The sequence below is a fragment of the Ascaphus truei genome, chromosome 18 (genome assembly GCF_040206685.1).
Source record: "Ascaphus truei isolate aAscTru1 chromosome 18, aAscTru1.hap1, whole genome shotgun sequence".
Lineage (NCBI taxonomy): Eukaryota > Metazoa > Chordata > Amphibia > Anura > Ascaphidae > Ascaphus > Ascaphus truei.
In genome coordinates, this window is record NC_134500.1 from 34,756,225 (window position 1) to 34,774,171 (window position 17,947).

The window sequence follows — 17,947 nt, forward strand, 5'->3', positions numbered from 1 at the left end:
CACAGCACATCACAGGCCTGTCCTACCTCTTCTAACACAGCACATTGCAGGCCTATCCTACCTCTTCTAACAGCACATTGCAGGCTTATCCTACCTTTTCTAACAGCACATTGCAGGCCTCTCCTACCTCAGCACATTGCAGGCCTATCCTACCTCTTCTAACACAGCACATTGCAGGCCTATCCTACCTCTCCTAACACAGCACATTGCAGGCCTATCCTACCTCTTCTAACACAGCACATTGCAGGCCTATCCTACCTCTTCTAACAGCACATTGCAGGCCTATCCTACCTCACCTAACACAGCACATTGCAGGCCTATCCTACCTCACCTAACACAGCACATTGCAGGCATATCCTACCTTTTCTAACAGCACATTGCAGGCCTATCCTACCTCTCCTAACACAGCACATTGCAGGCATATCCTACCTCTCCTAACACACACATTACAGGCCTATCCTACCTCTCCTAACACAGCACATTGCAGGCATATCCTACCTCTCCTAACACACACATTACAGGCCTATCCTACCTCTCCTAACAGCACATTGCAGGCATATCCTACCTCTCATAACACAGCACATTGCAGGCCTATCCTACCTCTTCTAACACAGCACATTGCAGGCCTATCCTGCCTCACCTAACACAGCACATTGCAGGCCTATCCTACCTCTTCTAACACAGCACATTGCAGGCCTATCCTACCTCTCCTAACACAGCACATTGCAGGCCTATCCAGATATTATTATAAGTCTGGCATTTCCTGTCTCCGGTGTAACACATTAATAGTAATAGTTCTCATACTGACTGTAAAGTGTTGCGATGCCCCTTACGTGGAGACCTGTATTTACTTAAAAAAAAAAAAACAATGGGGGGCGCAAAACGGTTCTTTTGGCCTCAAGGGGGAGAGGAGGACTAGGAGTTCCAGACGTAACAAGATACTACCTGGCCGCACAACTACGGCAAGTAGTGGTATGGAACGCTAGCCCAAAACAATACTGTTGGCTAGGTATAGAAACACACTATGCCGGGATGCCTTCACTACCAGCTTGCCTTTAGTCCATGAGCAGGGAAGACATGCTAAGCAACAAATTCAAACTAGGCCCGATGAGACACACTTGGGAGACCTGGATGAAATGCAGATATAAATTTAAGCTCACGACACCTCGCTCCCAACTCACACCAATCTACAAAAACCCAAAATTTCCACCTGGATGTGAGCCCAGACAATTCGATCAATTTGAAACCAAAAATATTTGAGCAATTGTCGACCTCCTGAGCTTCGGGGAGTTCCTGAGCTACCAAAACTTGCAAACCAAATATGAGATAGTAGGGCTGAATGTCTTCAAATACCTACAAATTCGGCACTTTACCCAAACATTATCCCCAACGTTGAAATTTCCCCCTCTCACTGGCTTTGAGAGGCTCTGCAGGGAGTCTGGCCATCAGAAAGGTCTAATAACTCAAATCTGTGCAGAACTGGAGAGGGCCTCAGAAGCCCCCACACATGACTATATGCTGCATTGGGCAGCAGAATTGGACATCGTTATAGACCGAGAGGACTGGGAAAGTATTTGGGAAACAGCTTCAGGAACTTCCATATGTACCACAATAAAGGAGAATATATATAAAATAATGTTTCGCTGGTATCTCACCCCAGCCAAAATTAACCAAATCTACCCCCTGGCCTCGGATCTGTGCTGGAGAGGCTGCGGTCAAAAGGGGGACATGGCCCACATCTGGTGGTCATGTCCAGAAATTCAGAAACACTGGGAAACTATACACAATCTTATAAAAGAGGTCACAGACCTCACAATCCCGGTTGAACCGCTGACCTACCTATTGGCCAGGCCCCTAGAAACACTGGACCGACCAACAGGCAAATTGATCTCCTTTATTCTCACTGCGGCGAGATGTGCGGTGGCAGCCGCCTGGAAGAAAGTGTCCCCCCCCTCCAAGCAGACAGTAATAAATAGAATTAACGAAGTAAAGGAAATGGAGAGGCTGTCAGCGTTTCTGAAACGGTCCACCACGGCCTTCTACAATATTTGGGACCCGTGGTTCACTAGAATGGCCCTGACACACAGGAACGCCACTTAAGGATAGAAGTAAGAGCCACAATGGGTGACGGAGACTAAATGCACATGCCAAGGAGAGGGGGTGGTACAACTACTCCCCCCCCCTCCGCTCTTTTCCCCTCCTGCTCTTCCCTTTTCTATTTCAACTCTCGCGTCACCCCGACAGACCCTGGAGGAACAGGGGGACGCCGAGACTTTTCTTTAATACTGCTGCGGCCGAGTTTATTCGAGCATTTGCCTGTTCTCGGCCGCAGCAGTAACCTGGCGCGCGCCGGAGGGTGCCGGGCGCACGCCGAAGCAGCGGAGGAGCGCCCACCGATCGGGGCTTTCTCCCTCCCGCTGCCGGGTCCGCCGGAACCCCCTGCCGCCGTCCCCCACATCGCGGGACACCAGGGCTCCCTCGGGGAGCCCTGGACGCGCGTGCAGGGGGCGCAGGCTCCCGATGACGCGTGACCGCGCGAGGGCGTGCGGCTAGCATGCCGGGGCATCCCCAGGCTTGCGGAGCTAGCCGCACTCAAATAAAATGTGCCGCCTATGTATGTTAAAAATTGTGTTAGGCCACAAATGGACTGTCATAGAAAATATGTTGACTGTTATAACTGCCTAAATAAAAAAATTGAAACAAAAAAAAAAAAAACAATGAATGATAAGGGGCTACTTGTCGGGTCAGTTTCTGAATCACTACATCCCGTGGGGGGGTGGGGGGGGGGGGAGCAGCAGTATGGAAGTACCGATCAGACGATTTACCGATTCGAAGATTGCGACCCCGTTGGCCCCGATATTCCCGCTGGGTGTGACTCCCAGGCCTCCGATCAGACCCGCACACAGGTCACTTTAACGACAAACAGAAAACCCCCAGGTTACACACAGGAGTGAAATACAATACTAACTAAAAAACTCTCGATCAGCGCTTGATCCAAGTGAATGAATAGATTATATGTGATTACACCAAATTAGTGACTTAAGTGTAAATACAAATGCAGCCAAGGGGGCAATAAACAATAGATCGTTCAAATCCAAATAACAATCCAAATACAAAGAATGTCCCCGGCGCAAAGTGTGGTGATGATGATTACAGTACCATATCAAAAGACAGTCCTGGATGAAATGTCAGTCCTGGTAGTGGAATGTTACATCAACAAATAAGATGAGGTGAATTTTCTTCCAGACAACACCTGGGAAACTACACCTGGAAGAAAATTCACCTCATCTTATTTGTTGATGTAACATAGGTTACACACAGGACAATAAAACTATGAGCTGAAAGGGAGGGCAGGGAGGGGGAGCGCAGGGGCAGGGAGGGGGAGCGCGGGGGCAGGGAGGGGGAGCGCCGGGGGAAAGGGGGAGCGCGGGGGAGTCGGGAATATTTACTGTCCCTTGTTTAGCGCCCGATTACCTCAAGATATCGCCGTACAGGTTTGGCATTACAAGCACGTCAAAATGGGTGGGATCTTGAACCATCTGTGGAAGAGAAACACAAGGGTTAATTCTAGGGGATGAGGTCACAGCGCAGTTATAGGAGCAGTTAGGGGAGGCGTTATAGGGAGAGATTCAAGGGAGCAGTTAGGGGAGGAGATTTATGAGCAGCAAGGGGGAGGAGTTATAGGGAGAGATTATAGGAGCAGAATTAAGGGGAGGAGTTATAGGAGCAGTTAGCGGGGGAATTAGAGCGGTTAGCGGAGCAGTTAGAGAGCGGTTAGCGGAGCAGTTAGAGAGCGGTTAGGGGAGCAGTTAGAGAGCGGTTAGGGGAGCAGTTAGAGAGCGGTTAGGGGAGCAGTTAGAGAGCGGTTAGGGGAGCAGTTAGAGAGCGGTTAGGGGAGCAGTTAGAGAGCGGTTAGGGGAGCAGTTAGAGAGCGGTTAGGGGAGCAGTTAGAGAGCGGTTAGGGGAGCAGTTAGAGAGCGGTTAGGGGAGCAGTTAGAGAGCGGTTAGGGGAGCAGTTAGAGAGCGGTTAGGGGAGCAGTTAGAGAGCGGTTAGGGGAGCAGTTAGAGAGCGGTTAGGGGAGCAGTTAGAGAGCGGTTAGGGGAGCAGTGAGAGAGTGGTTAGGGGAGCAGTTAGAGAGCGGTTAGGGGAGCAGTTAGAGAGCGGTTAGGGGAGCAGTTAGAGAGCGCGTTGATTTAAAGCCGAGTAGTTGCAGTAATATTCCTGTACAGGATAGGGTTAGACGCCTGTGAGGCGCTTACGTTGAGACACACTGTATCCAGGTACATCTCATTAAACTTGATGTCTTTATAGTTTTCCGCAACTTCGCGGCATTTCTTCAGGAAAAGCCCGTCGGACATTCGCCTGAAGAGAGAGAAAGGGGGTCACCGAATTATACTGGGAGAAATCTCGCTCCACTGTCACCCCATCACACACCCCATCACACACCCCAATCCTTTTATAGATTGTACTGGCGGAAGGAGCGGATCCTATTGCTGTTTATAGGAACATCAACGGCCATCAGATTTCAGCCGGAGGGGTTGTGGAACCTGCGTGCCCCAGTGCGGTCATGAGACCCCATCAGCCATTTTGGAGGAAACGGAAGAGGAGGGACCATACCGTCTCACTGGCCATTGAGCATGGAGGGTCAAACCCCATCGTAGGGCCTGTCCCCATGACGTGGTCACTACGTCCTTGTGCCCCCGTCGGGCCTGTCCCCATGATGTGGTCACTTCGTTCTGGGGCCCCATCGGACAACCTGTCCCCATGACGCGGTCACTATGTCCTTGGGCCCCCGGAGGGCCTGTCCCCAGATGTGGCCACCGAGTCTGGGCCGTCCTTTCCTCTTGCGGGGCCCAAGGTCGGCATGCTGGAAGCGTTGCCCCTCCTCCGGCGGCATGGCGGTATTAGACGCTGCGTTGTCATGACAATACGAGGCTGCAGGAGGAGGGGGAGATGCTGCCGCCCCTGAGAAGGTAAGACCCCTCTAACAACCCCCTACACACGCACACAACATATTCACGCAACGCACGCTGCGGTGTGCCGGCCTGGGAACCCCCAGCTCTCCCCTCTTCTGTCCAGTGGAAGTTGGATTCCGGCGCCGACCGAAGATAGGAGAGGATGGAGCGCCGGGCCCAAGGCAAACCGCCTTGCTTTAAGGCCGGCACTCAAAGGGGGTTTAACAACCTCCCGGTACCGTCCGAACCCACCGGTCCCCTGTGCGCTTTCCCGGTACTGCCCTCACCCGCCATCCCCTGTGCGCTCTCCCGTTCTCACCCTCCGGGCCCGTGTGCTCTCTCCTCACCCGCCGGACCCCTGTGCGCTCTCCCTTTCTAACCCGCCAAGTCCCTGCGCACTCTCCCGTTCTCACCCGCCGGTCCCGAGCGCTCTCCCATCCTCACCCACCGGTACCCTGTGCACTCTCCCATCCTCACCCGCCGGTCCCGTGCGCTCTCCCATCCTCACCCGCCGCCCGCGGTACTCACATGATATTCGCTTTGTGGACGGCGGTCACGGTGCTCCGCTGGTTATTCCTGGCGTACTCAAAGGCGAACTCGGCGATCCGGTGGCTTGCCGCCTCGGTGATCAGCTTGATGCTCTGCACCACGCCGTCCACGATCTGAAAAAAATCATGTGCCACGAATTCACGGCCCGTCCCAAAGAGCTTGCAGTCTAATGTTCAGGAGTCCCCAAGGAACTGCATCGTGCAGGGGCCTCCCACTTCAAACACCAGGCGTTATTACTGAGCCTTCTAATCAATAAAGCGATTAGTGCCGTTATGATGCACCACGTGGAGCTTACCCACAAGGCTTACACTCTAATTCTGCAAGTGCCCCTTCTGTGCCCATCACAACGCAATATAATCTACATACGACATCCTAATAACTAGAATGAATGCGTTAATTAGCATTATTAATGAAGAAATTGGTGCCTGACGCCACGTTTTCACGCACCACGTGTTCGATCCCACTGTATTCCCCCTCCGTGTTCTCCCGGATCGTGACCAGGTCGACGTCGGTGTAGGGGGTCTTGTACCCCTCGATGGAGACGCAGGGGCGCACGTTGGCGTACAGGTCAAAGGTTTTGCGCAGCAGTAGGTTCATGGAGGGGTGTCCAGCAGCGATGGGCGTCTTCAGGGGTCCTGCGGGGGGCACAGAATGTAACGTGCATCCCATAAACCGGGTCACCGGGTCAGTGTGTGTCCTAGGAGGGACGGCACCTTTAAGTGACACACACCTCAGTGTGTCTCTCTACCCGTCAGTGAGATACACACATACACACGTACATATATCTGTCACTCTACCAGACAGGGGACAAGAACCCTATGTGATGCACTCAACCCTACTGAATGAAAATAATAAACTTAATAGTATAATGGAATAATGCAAACATAAAAAATATATCAGTCATTTTGCGAGCATTAGCTTTATTTTTTAACAATTACATTTATTTTTAGCCATGAGGACCCCCTGGCTACAGACCTTACATGGCGATTCAATACCACGGGCCGTGCTGACAATATTGGGTAAAAGAGGAGCCTCCCCCTCAACTACGTCACCAGCGTTTCATGGCAACCATAAGGTATATAAGGCAGGTCTGTTCAGGGCGCCTCCCCTCCCCGGAAGAAGTTCCCTTGCTTAGGAACGAAACTCGCGTCAGGATGACGTCACAGCGACGTCTGATGTACTGACAAACTCACAGGAGTTTGCCTCCGCTCTTTAGAATAGGATAATACCTTGATGTGGGCCACAGATGTGGATCTCACTAGCCAGTGACAGGGACTATTAGGTCTTTTATCCACACTGATTAGGGCCCACCGCATATGCACCAAGAGCTGTGATCACCTCACAGGAAGCGTCTGCCAATATTATTAAATCGTGAGTGTATGTAATTAGTTTGGGGTCTTCTCATGCCCTGTTGAATCGGATTGGCCATTAGGACAGACTTACCTGCACTGACCTTGTAGCAACGCCTCCCCCTGTCTCACAATCACAGGGGTCTCTCTCTGCCTGGGACTGCATTTGGTTTGTCTGTGAATGTAGCAATGCTATGTGCAACATTGTAGCATTGCAACACAGTGTCACATTACCAATGCACCCAGCTTTCTGTGCATCACACCACTTGCTCAGATAGACCACTTCACATACTCATTCCTCACAGGATTATATTAAGTGTCTATCCTTTGACCAATTATCATTCAAGTGTTGTGAGATACAACTGTATACCTATTCTACTGTGTATCACACTAGTCACCATACCACCTGGTCATTTAGGGTGATTTCACACCAGAATTTTATAGTACATCTTTTAGGTTTTAAATATATTATATATATTTTTTATGTTTGCATTATTCCATTATACTATTAAAAGTTTATTATTTTCATTCAGTAGGGTTGAGTGCATCACATAGGGTTCTTGTCCCCTTTCTCCCACACGCATATGTTTCACCCTGATAGCCCGATAGCTCTATTTTGAGCTGAGCAGGATTTTCCCTCTCCTTACCCACTTTTCCCCCCCCTCCCCTTTTCCCCACCAACTACTCTACCACACACACACACACACACACACACACACACACACACACACACACACACACACACACACACACACACACACACACGTCTCTCTGTTAGTCTCACACATACACACACACGTACATATCTGTCTCTCCCTGTCAGTCTCACACACGTACATATCTGTGTCTCTCCCTGTCAGTCTCACACACACACACGTACATATCTGTGTCTCTCCCTGTCAGTCTCACACACACACACACACACACGTACATATCTGTGTCTCTCTGTCACACACACACACACACACACACACACACACACACCTGTGTCTCTCCGTGTCAGACACACACACACACGTACATATCTGTGTCTCTCCCTGTCAGTCTCACACACACACACGTACATATCTGTGTCTCTCCCTGTCAGTCTCACACACACACACGTACATATCTGTGTCTCTCCCTGTCAGTGACACACACACACCTATCTCTCCCTGTCAGTGACACACAGACACACACGTCTCTACCTTTCAGCCCCATCTTGTTTTTATCCATGGATTCTTTGGCTTCAGGTGGAATCATCCACTTCCCTCCGGGTCCCTTAATGGCCGTGACATTTCTTTCCTCCCACTGTATAGGAGCCTGCACAGGGACATCGCACGGGTTAGTATGGGGCGCAGCCACACTCCCTACTGTGTGCGCACACGCGCCATACGTACGCACATACAACACACACTACTGTGTGCGCACACGCGCCATACGTACGCACATAAAACACACACTACAGTGTGCGCACACACGCGCCATACGTACGCACATACAACACACACTACTGTGTGCGCACACGCGCCATACGTACGCACATAAAACACACACTACTGTGTGCGCACACACGCGCCATACGTACGCACATACAACACACACTACTGTGTGCGCACACGCGCCATACGTACGCACATAAAACACACACTACTGTGTGCGCACACACGCGCCATACGTACGCACATACAACACACACTACTGTGTGCGCACACGCGCCATACGTACGCACATACAACACACACTACTGTGTGCGCACACACACGCGCCATACGTACGCACATACAACACACTACTGTGCGCACACACGCCATACGTACGCACATAAAACACACACTACTGTGTGCGCACACACGCGCCATACGTACACACATAAAACACACACTACTGTGTGCACACACACGCGAAATACGTACGCACATAAAACACACACTACTGTGTGCACACACGCACATAAAACACACTACTGTGTGCGCACACGCGCCATACGTACGCACATAACACACACACACTACTGTGTGCGCACACACGCGCCATACGTACACACATAAAACACACACTACTGTGTGCACACACACACGCGAAATAAGTACGCACATAAAACACACACTACTGTGTGCGCACACGCGCCATACGTACGCACATAAAACACACACTACTGTGTGCGCACACACGCCGTACGTACGCACATAAAACACACACACTACTGTGTGCACACACACGCGCCATACGTACGCACATAAAACACACACTACTGTGTGCGCACACGCGCCATACGTACGCACATACAACACACACTACTGTGTGCGCACACGCGCCATACGTACGCACATACAACACACTACTGTGCGCACACACGCCATACGTACGCACATAAAACACACACTACTGTGTGCGCACACACGCGCCATACGTACACACATAAAACACACACTACTGTGTGCACACACACGCGAAATACGTACGCACATAAAACACACACTACTGTGTGCACACACACGCGCCATACGTACGCACATAAAACACACTACTGTGTGCGCACACGCGCCATACGTACGCACATAACACACACACTACTGTGTGCGCACACGCGCCATACGTACGCACATAAAACACACACTACTGTGTGCGCACACGCGCCATACGTACGCACATAAAACACACACTACTGTGTGCGCACACACGCCGTACGTACGCACATAAAACACACACTACTGTGTGCGCACACACGCGCCATACGTACGCACATAAAACACACACTACTGTGTGCACACACACGCGCCATACGTACGCACATAAAACACACACTACTGTGAGCACACACACGCGCCATACGTACGCACATAAAACACACACTACTGTGTGCGCGCACACGCCATACGTACGCACATAAAACACACACTACTGTGTGCGCACACACGCGCCATACGTACGCACATAAAACACACACTACTGTGTGCGCACACACGCGCCATACGTACGCACATAAAACACACACTACTGTGTGCGCACACACGCGCCATACGTACGCACATAAAACACACACTACTGTGTGCGCACACACGCGCCATACGTACGCACATAAAACACACACTACTGTGTGCGCCCACACGCGCCATACGTACGCACATAAAACACACACTACTGTGTGCGCACACACGCGCCATACGTACGCACATAAAACACACACTACTGTGTGCGCACACACGCGCTATACGTACGCACATAAAACACACACTACTGTGTGCGCACACACGCGCCATACGTACGCACATAAAACACACACTACTGTGTGCGCACACACGCGCCATACATACGCACATAAAACACACACTACTGTGTGCGCACACACGCGCCATAGATACGCACATAAAACACACACTACTGTGTGTGCGCACACACGCGCCATACGTACGCACATAAAACACACACTACTGTGTGTGCGCACACGCGCCATACGTACGCACATAAAACACACACTACTGTGTGTGCGCACACACGCCATACGTACGCACATAACACACACACTACTGTGTGCGCACACACACGCGCCATACGTACGCACATAAAACACACATTACTGTGTGCGCACACACGCGCCATACGTACGCTCATAAAACACACACTACTGTGTGTGCGCACACACGCCATACGTACGCACATAAAACACACACTACTGTGTGTGCGCACACACGCCATACGTACGCACATAAAACACACACTACTGTGTACGCACACACGCCATATGTACGCACATAAAACACACACTACTGTGTGCGCACACACGCGCCATACGTACGCACATAAAACACACACTACTGTGTGCGCACACACGCCATACATACGCACATAAAACACACACTACTGTGTGCGCACACACGCCATACGTACGCACATAAAACACACACTACTGTGTGCGCACACACGCCATACATACGCACATAAAACACACACTACTGTGTGCGCACACACGCCATACATACGCACATAAAACACACACTACTGTGTGCGCACACACGCCATACGTACGCACATAAAACACACACTACTGTGTGCGCACACACGCGCCATATGTACGCACATAAAACACACACTACTGTGTGCGCACACACGCGCCATACGTACGCACATAAAACACACTCTACTGTGTGCGCACACACGCGCCATACGTACGCACATAAAACACACACTACTGTGTGCACACACACACGCGCCATACGTACGCACATAAAACACACACTACTGTGTGCACACACACGCGCCATACGTACGCACATAAAACACACACTATTGTGTGCGCACACGCGCCATACATACGCATATAAAACACACACTACTGTGTGCGCACACACACGCCATACGTACGCACATAACACACACACTACTGTGTGCGCACACACACGCGCCATACGTACGCACATAAAACACACACTACTGTGTGCGCACACACGCGCCATACGTACGCACATAAAACACACACTACTGTGTGCGCACACACGCGCCATACGTACGCACATAAAACACACACTACTGTGTGCGCACACACGCGCCATACGTACGCACATAAAACACACACTACTGTGTGCGCACACACGCGCCATACATACGCACATAAAACACACACTACTGTGTGCGCACACACGCGCCATACGTACGCACATAAAACACACACTACTGTGTGCGCACACACGCCATACGTACGCACATAAAACACACACTACTGTGTGCACACACACGCGCCATACGTACGCACATAAAACACACACTACTGTGTGCGCACACACGCGCCATACGTACGCACATACAACACACTACTGTGTGCGCACACACGCGCCATACGTACGCACATAAAACACACACTACTGTGTGCGCACACACACGCCATACGTACGCACATACAACACACTACTGTGTGCGCACACACGCGCCATACGTACGCACATAAAACACACACTACTGTGTGCGCACACACGCGCCATACGTACGCACATAAAACACACACTACTGTGTGCGCACACACGCGCCATACGTACGCACATAAAACACACACTACTTTGTGCGCACACACGCCATACGTACGCACATAAAACACACACTACTGTGTGCGCACACGCGCCATACGTACGCACATAAAACACACACTACTGTGTGTGCGCACACACGCGCCATACGTACGCACATAAAACAACGCACATAAAACACACACTACTGTGTGCACACACACGCGCCATACGTACGCACATAAAACACACACTACTGTGTGCGCACACACGCGTCATACGTACGCACATAAAACACACACTACTGTGTGCACACACACACGCGCCATACGTACGCACATAAAACACACACTACTGTGTGCACACACACGCGCCATACGTACGCACATAAAACACACACTACTGTGTGCGCACACGCGCCATACATACGCATATAAAACACACACTACTGTGTGCGCACACACACGCCATACGTACGCACATAACACACACACTACTGTGTGCGCACACACGCGCCATACGTACGCACATAAAACACACACTACTGTGTGTGCGCACACACGCGCCATACATAAGCACATAAAACACACACTACTGTGTGCGCACACACGCGCCATACGTACGCACATAAAACACACACTACTGTGTGCGCACACACGCCATACGTACGCACATAAAACACACACTACTGTGTGCGCACACACGCCATACGTACGCACATAAAACACACACTACTGTGTGCGCACACACACGCCATACGTACGCACATAAAACACACACTACTGTGTGCGCACACACCCGCCATACGTACGCACATAAAACACACACTACTTTGTGCGCACACACGCCATACGTACGCACATAAAACACACACTACTGTGTGCGCACACGCGCCATACGTACGCACATAAAACACACACTACTGTGTGCGCACACACGCGCCATACGTACGCACATAAAACACACACTACTTTGTGCGCACACACGCCATACGTACGCACATAAAACACACACTACTGTGTGCGCACACGCGCCATACGTACGCACATAAAACACACACTACTGTGTGTGCGCACACACGCGCCATACGTACGCACATAAAACAACGCACATAAAACACACACTACTGTGTGCACACACACGCGCCATACGTACGCACATAAAACACACACTACTGTGTGCGCACACACGCGCCATACGTACGCACATAAAACACACTACTGTGTGTGCGCACACACACGCCATACGTACGCACATAAAACACACTACTGTGTGCGCACACACGCGCCATACGTACGCACATAAAACACACACTACTGTGTGCGCACACACGCGCCATACGTACGCACATACTGCTGCGGCACAGTTTATTCGAGCATTTGCCCGTTCTGTGCCGCAGCAGTAGCCTGGCGCGCGCCCGAGTGTGACGGGCGCACGCCGAAGCAGCGGAAGAGCGCCCTCCGATCGGGGCGCTCTCCCTACCGCTGCCGGGTCCGCCGGGTCCCCCGGAACCCCCTGCCGCTGTCCCGCGATCGCGGGACACCAGGGCTCCCTCGGGGAGCCCCTGGACACGCGTGCAGCGGGCGCACGCTCCCGATGACGCGTGACCGCGCGTCTATGACGCGCGGCACGCCGAGGGGCGGCCACTAGCAAGCCGGGAGATTTCCCGGCTTGCGGTACCGACCACACTTCAATAAAGTGTGTCGGTAGTGTAAAACACACACTACTGTGTGCGCACACACGCGCCATACGTACGCACATAAAACACACACTACTGTGTGCGCACACACGCGCCATACGTACGCACATAAAACACACACTACTGTGTGCGCACACACGCGCCATACGTACGCACATAAAACACACACTACTGTGTGCGCACACACACGCCATACGTACGCACATAAAACACACACTACTGTGTGCGCACACACGCGCCATACGTACGCACATAAAACACACACTACTGTGTGCGCACACACGCGCCATACGTACGCACATAAAACACACACTACTGTGTGCGCACACGCGCCATACGTACGCACATAAAACACACACTACTGTGTGCGCACACACGCGCCATACATACGCACATAAAACACACACTACTGTGTGATCACACACGCCATACATACGCACATAAAACACACACTACTGTGTGCGCACACACGCGTCATACGTACGCACATAAAACACACACTACTGTGTGCGCACACGCGCCATACATACGCACATAAAACACACACTACTGTGTGCGCACACACGCCATACGTACGCACATAAAACACATACTATTGTGTGCGCACACACACGCGCCATACGTACGCACATAAAACACACACTACTGTGTGCACACACACGCCATACGTACGCACATAAAACACACCCTACATCTCAGTGTATTACATGTGTGTAAGTATGTGCTCCCTGTAGTACTTACTTTAAATATAGACACAGAATTATACACTGAGAATTAAACACCATCCAATTAAAGTTTGTCCCCTTTAACAATACTGCAAGGCAACGAAAGCACTCAGCAATGCAACACATCTTTCATTCCTAATGTCTGCTGACAAGTTTAACCCTTTCCAGGTGTAGTTACCAAATCTAAATTTACAGCACATCCCACTCACGTGGCATTCACGTGGCGGTGGTTACGGGGTCACACCTCAATCAGGGAACAATCCTGTCCAGTGTAGTGATTCGGACAGGATTGCCATTTAGTGGCAGCCATCTTTAAAAGCCCCGGATAACTATTGAATGTATTTAATCATGTATTATTTAAACTAACCGTGGCCACGTGCCCTGCAGCACTGGTTCATCACGTGACCGCTCTCCGACACAATCACTGATCTCTCCTCCTCCGTCCACCACCCCCATTCAGTGCAGTCCGCGATCGGCACTGTATGAGAGCGCCAACCTCCGCTACGGAAAATAGCAAATGGCGCACGGGTGTCTTAAAGGCCTCGGGGAGGGGGGGGGGGGGGGACACGGACGTTTCATGATGTACGTCATTAGGTCACTGAAGGGAGTATATAAATAAATGTGACATGATCTTATTGGGACCGAACGCCACGCTAACACCCCCTAACATCCACACCCCCAAACCATGAGATCAGCCGGACCATACACCCCGCTAACACCCCCTAACACCCACACCCCATAACCATGAGATCAGCCGGACCATACACCACGCTAACATACCCCAACATCCACACCCCCAAACCATGAGATCAGAAAGAACATACGCCCCGCTAACACCCCCCAACATCCACACCCCCAAACCATGAGATCAGCCGGACCATACGCCCCGCTAACACCCCCTAACACCCACACCCCCAAACCATGAGATCAGCCGGACCATACGCCCCGCTAACACCCCCTAACACCCACACCCCCAAACCATGAGATCAGCCGGACCATACGCCCCGCTAACACCCCCTAACATCCACACCCCCAAACCATGAGATCAGCCAGACCATACGCCCCGCTATCACCCCCTAACACCCACACCCCCAAACCATGAGATCAGCCGGACCATACGCCCCGCTAACACCCCCTAACACCCACACCCCCAAAGCATGAGATCAGCCGGACCATACGCCACGCTAACACCCCGTAACATCCACACCCCCAAACCATGAGATCAGCCGGACCATACGCCCCGCTAACACCCCCTAACACCCACACCCCCAAACCATGAGATCAGCCGGACCATACGCCCCGCTAACACCCCCTAACATCCACACCCTATAACCATGAGATCAGCCGGACCATACGCCCCGCTAACACCCCCTAACATCCACACCCTATAACCATGAGATCAGCCAGACCATACGCCCCGCTAACACCCCCTAACACCCACACCCCCAAACCATGAGATCAACCGGACCAAACGCCCCGCTAACACCCCCTAACATCCACACCCCCAAAACATGAGATCAACCGGACCATACGCCCCGCTAACACCCCCTAACACCCACACCCCCAAACCATGAGATCAGCCGGACCATACGCCCCGCTAACACCCCCTAACATCCACACCCCCAAACCATAAGATCAGCCGGACCATACGCCCCGCTAACACCCCCCAACATCCACACCCCCAAACCATGAGATCAGCCGGACCATACGCCCCGCTAACACCCCCCAACATCCACACCCCCAAACCATGAGATCAGCCGGACCATACGCCCCGCTAACACCCCCTAACATCCACACCCTATAACCATGAGATCAGACAGACCATACGCCCCGCTAACACCCCCTAACATCCACACCCCATAACCATGAGATCAGCCGGACCATACGCCCCGCTAACACCCCCTAACACCCCCCCCCCCCAAACCATGAGATCAGCCGGACCATACGCCACGCTAACACCCCCTAACACCCACACCCCCAAACCATGAGATCAGCCGGACCATACGCCCCGCTAACACCCCCCAACATCCACACCCCCAAACCATGAGATCAGCCGGACCATACGCCCCGCTAACACCCCCCAACATCCACACCCCCAAACCATGAGATCAGCCGGACCATACGCCCCGCTAACACCCCCTAACATCCACACCCCCAAACCATGAGATCAGCCGGACCATACGCCCCGCTAACACCCCCTAACATCCACACCCCCAAACCATGAGATCAGCCGGACCATACGCCCCGCTAACACCCCCTAACATCCACACCCCCAAACCATGAGATCAGCCGGACCATACGCCCCGCTAACACCCCCTAACATCCACACCCCCAAACCATGAGATCAGCCGGACCATACGCCACGCTAACACCCCCTAACACCCACACCCCCAAACCTTGAGATCAGCCGGACCATACGCCCCGCTAACACCCCCTAACACCCACACCCCCAAACCATGAGATCAGCCGGACCACACGCCCCGCTAACACCCCCCAACATCCACACCCCCAAACCATGAGATCAGCCGGACCATACGCCCCGCTAACACCACGTAACATCCACACCCCCAAACCATGAGATCAGCCGGACCATACGCCCCGCTAACACCCCCTAACATCCACACCCCCAAACCATGAGATCAGCCGGACCATACGCCACGCTAACACCCCCTAACATCCACACCCCATAACCATGAGATCAGCCGGACCATACGCCCCGCTAACACCCCCTAACATCCACACCCCATAACCATGAGATCAGCCGGACCATACGCCCCGCTAACACCCCCTAACATCCACACCCCCAAACCATGAGATCAGCCGGACCATACGCCACGCTAACACCCCCTAACATCCACACCCCCAAACCATGAGATCAGCCGGACCATACGCCACGCTAACACCCCCTAACACCCACACCCCCAAACCTTGAGATCAGCCGGACCATACGCCCCGCTAACACCCCCTAACATCCACACCCCCAAACCATGAGATCAGCCGGACCACACGCCCCGCTAACACCCCCCAACATCCACACCCCCAAACCATGAGATCAGCCGGACCATACGCCCCGCTAACACCACGTAACATCCACACCCCCAAACCATGAGATCAGCCGGACCACACGCCCCGCTAACACCCCCCAACATCCACACCCCCAAACCATGAGATCAGCCGGACCATACGCCCCGCTAACACCCCCTAACACCCACACCCCCAAACCATGAGATCAGCCGGACCACACGCCCCGCTAACACCCCCCAACATCCACACCCCCAAACCATGAGATCAGCCGGACCACACGCCCCGCTAACACCCCCCAACATCCACACCCCCAAAACAAGAGATCAACCGGACCAAACGCCCCGCTAACACCCCCTAACACCCACACCCCCAAACCATGAGATCAGCCGGACCACACGCCCCGCTAACACCCCCCAACATCCACACCCCCAAACCATGAGATCAGCCGGACCATACGCCCCGCTAACACCCCCTAACACCCACACCCCCAAACCATGAGATCAGCCGGACCACACGCCCCGCTAACACCCCCCAACATCCACACCCCCAAACCATGAGATCAGCCGGACCATACGCCACGCTAACACCCCCTAACACCCACACCCCCAAACCATGAGATCAGCCGGACCATACGCCACGCTAACATCCCCCAACATCCACACCCCC

The 17,947-nt window shown here is 52.6% G+C and overlaps 1 protein-coding gene across 2 annotated transcripts in view; it reads right to left on the reverse strand.

The window, feature by feature from the left end:
- Window positions 1-14,643, reverse strand: part of IDH3A (isocitrate dehydrogenase (NAD(+)) 3 catalytic subunit alpha) — a 29,517-nt gene extending 14,874 nt beyond the window's left edge. The window contains exons 1-7 of one of the 2 annotated variants that reach the window (XM_075576087.1): window positions 14,625-14,643; window positions 8,042-8,156; window positions 5,953-6,140; window positions 5,485-5,618; window positions 4,261-4,363; window positions 3,475-3,539; window positions 2,826-2,910 (exon numbers count right to left, since the gene is read on the reverse strand). In XM_075576087.1, coding sequence (XP_075432202.1) covers window positions 2,826-2,910; window positions 3,475-3,539; window positions 4,261-4,363; window positions 5,485-5,618; window positions 5,953-6,140; window positions 8,042-8,096 — 630 coding nt within the window. In that variant the 5' untranslated portion in view covers window positions 8,097-8,156; window positions 14,625-14,643. Of the gene's footprint in view, window positions 1-2,825; window positions 2,911-3,474; window positions 3,540-4,260; window positions 4,364-5,484; window positions 5,619-5,952; window positions 6,141-8,041; window positions 8,157-14,624 lie in introns of those variants that run through there. The other variant, XM_075576088.1, reaches the window with a different exon arrangement.
- Between the last annotated feature and the right edge of the window lie 3,304 nt (window positions 14,644-17,947).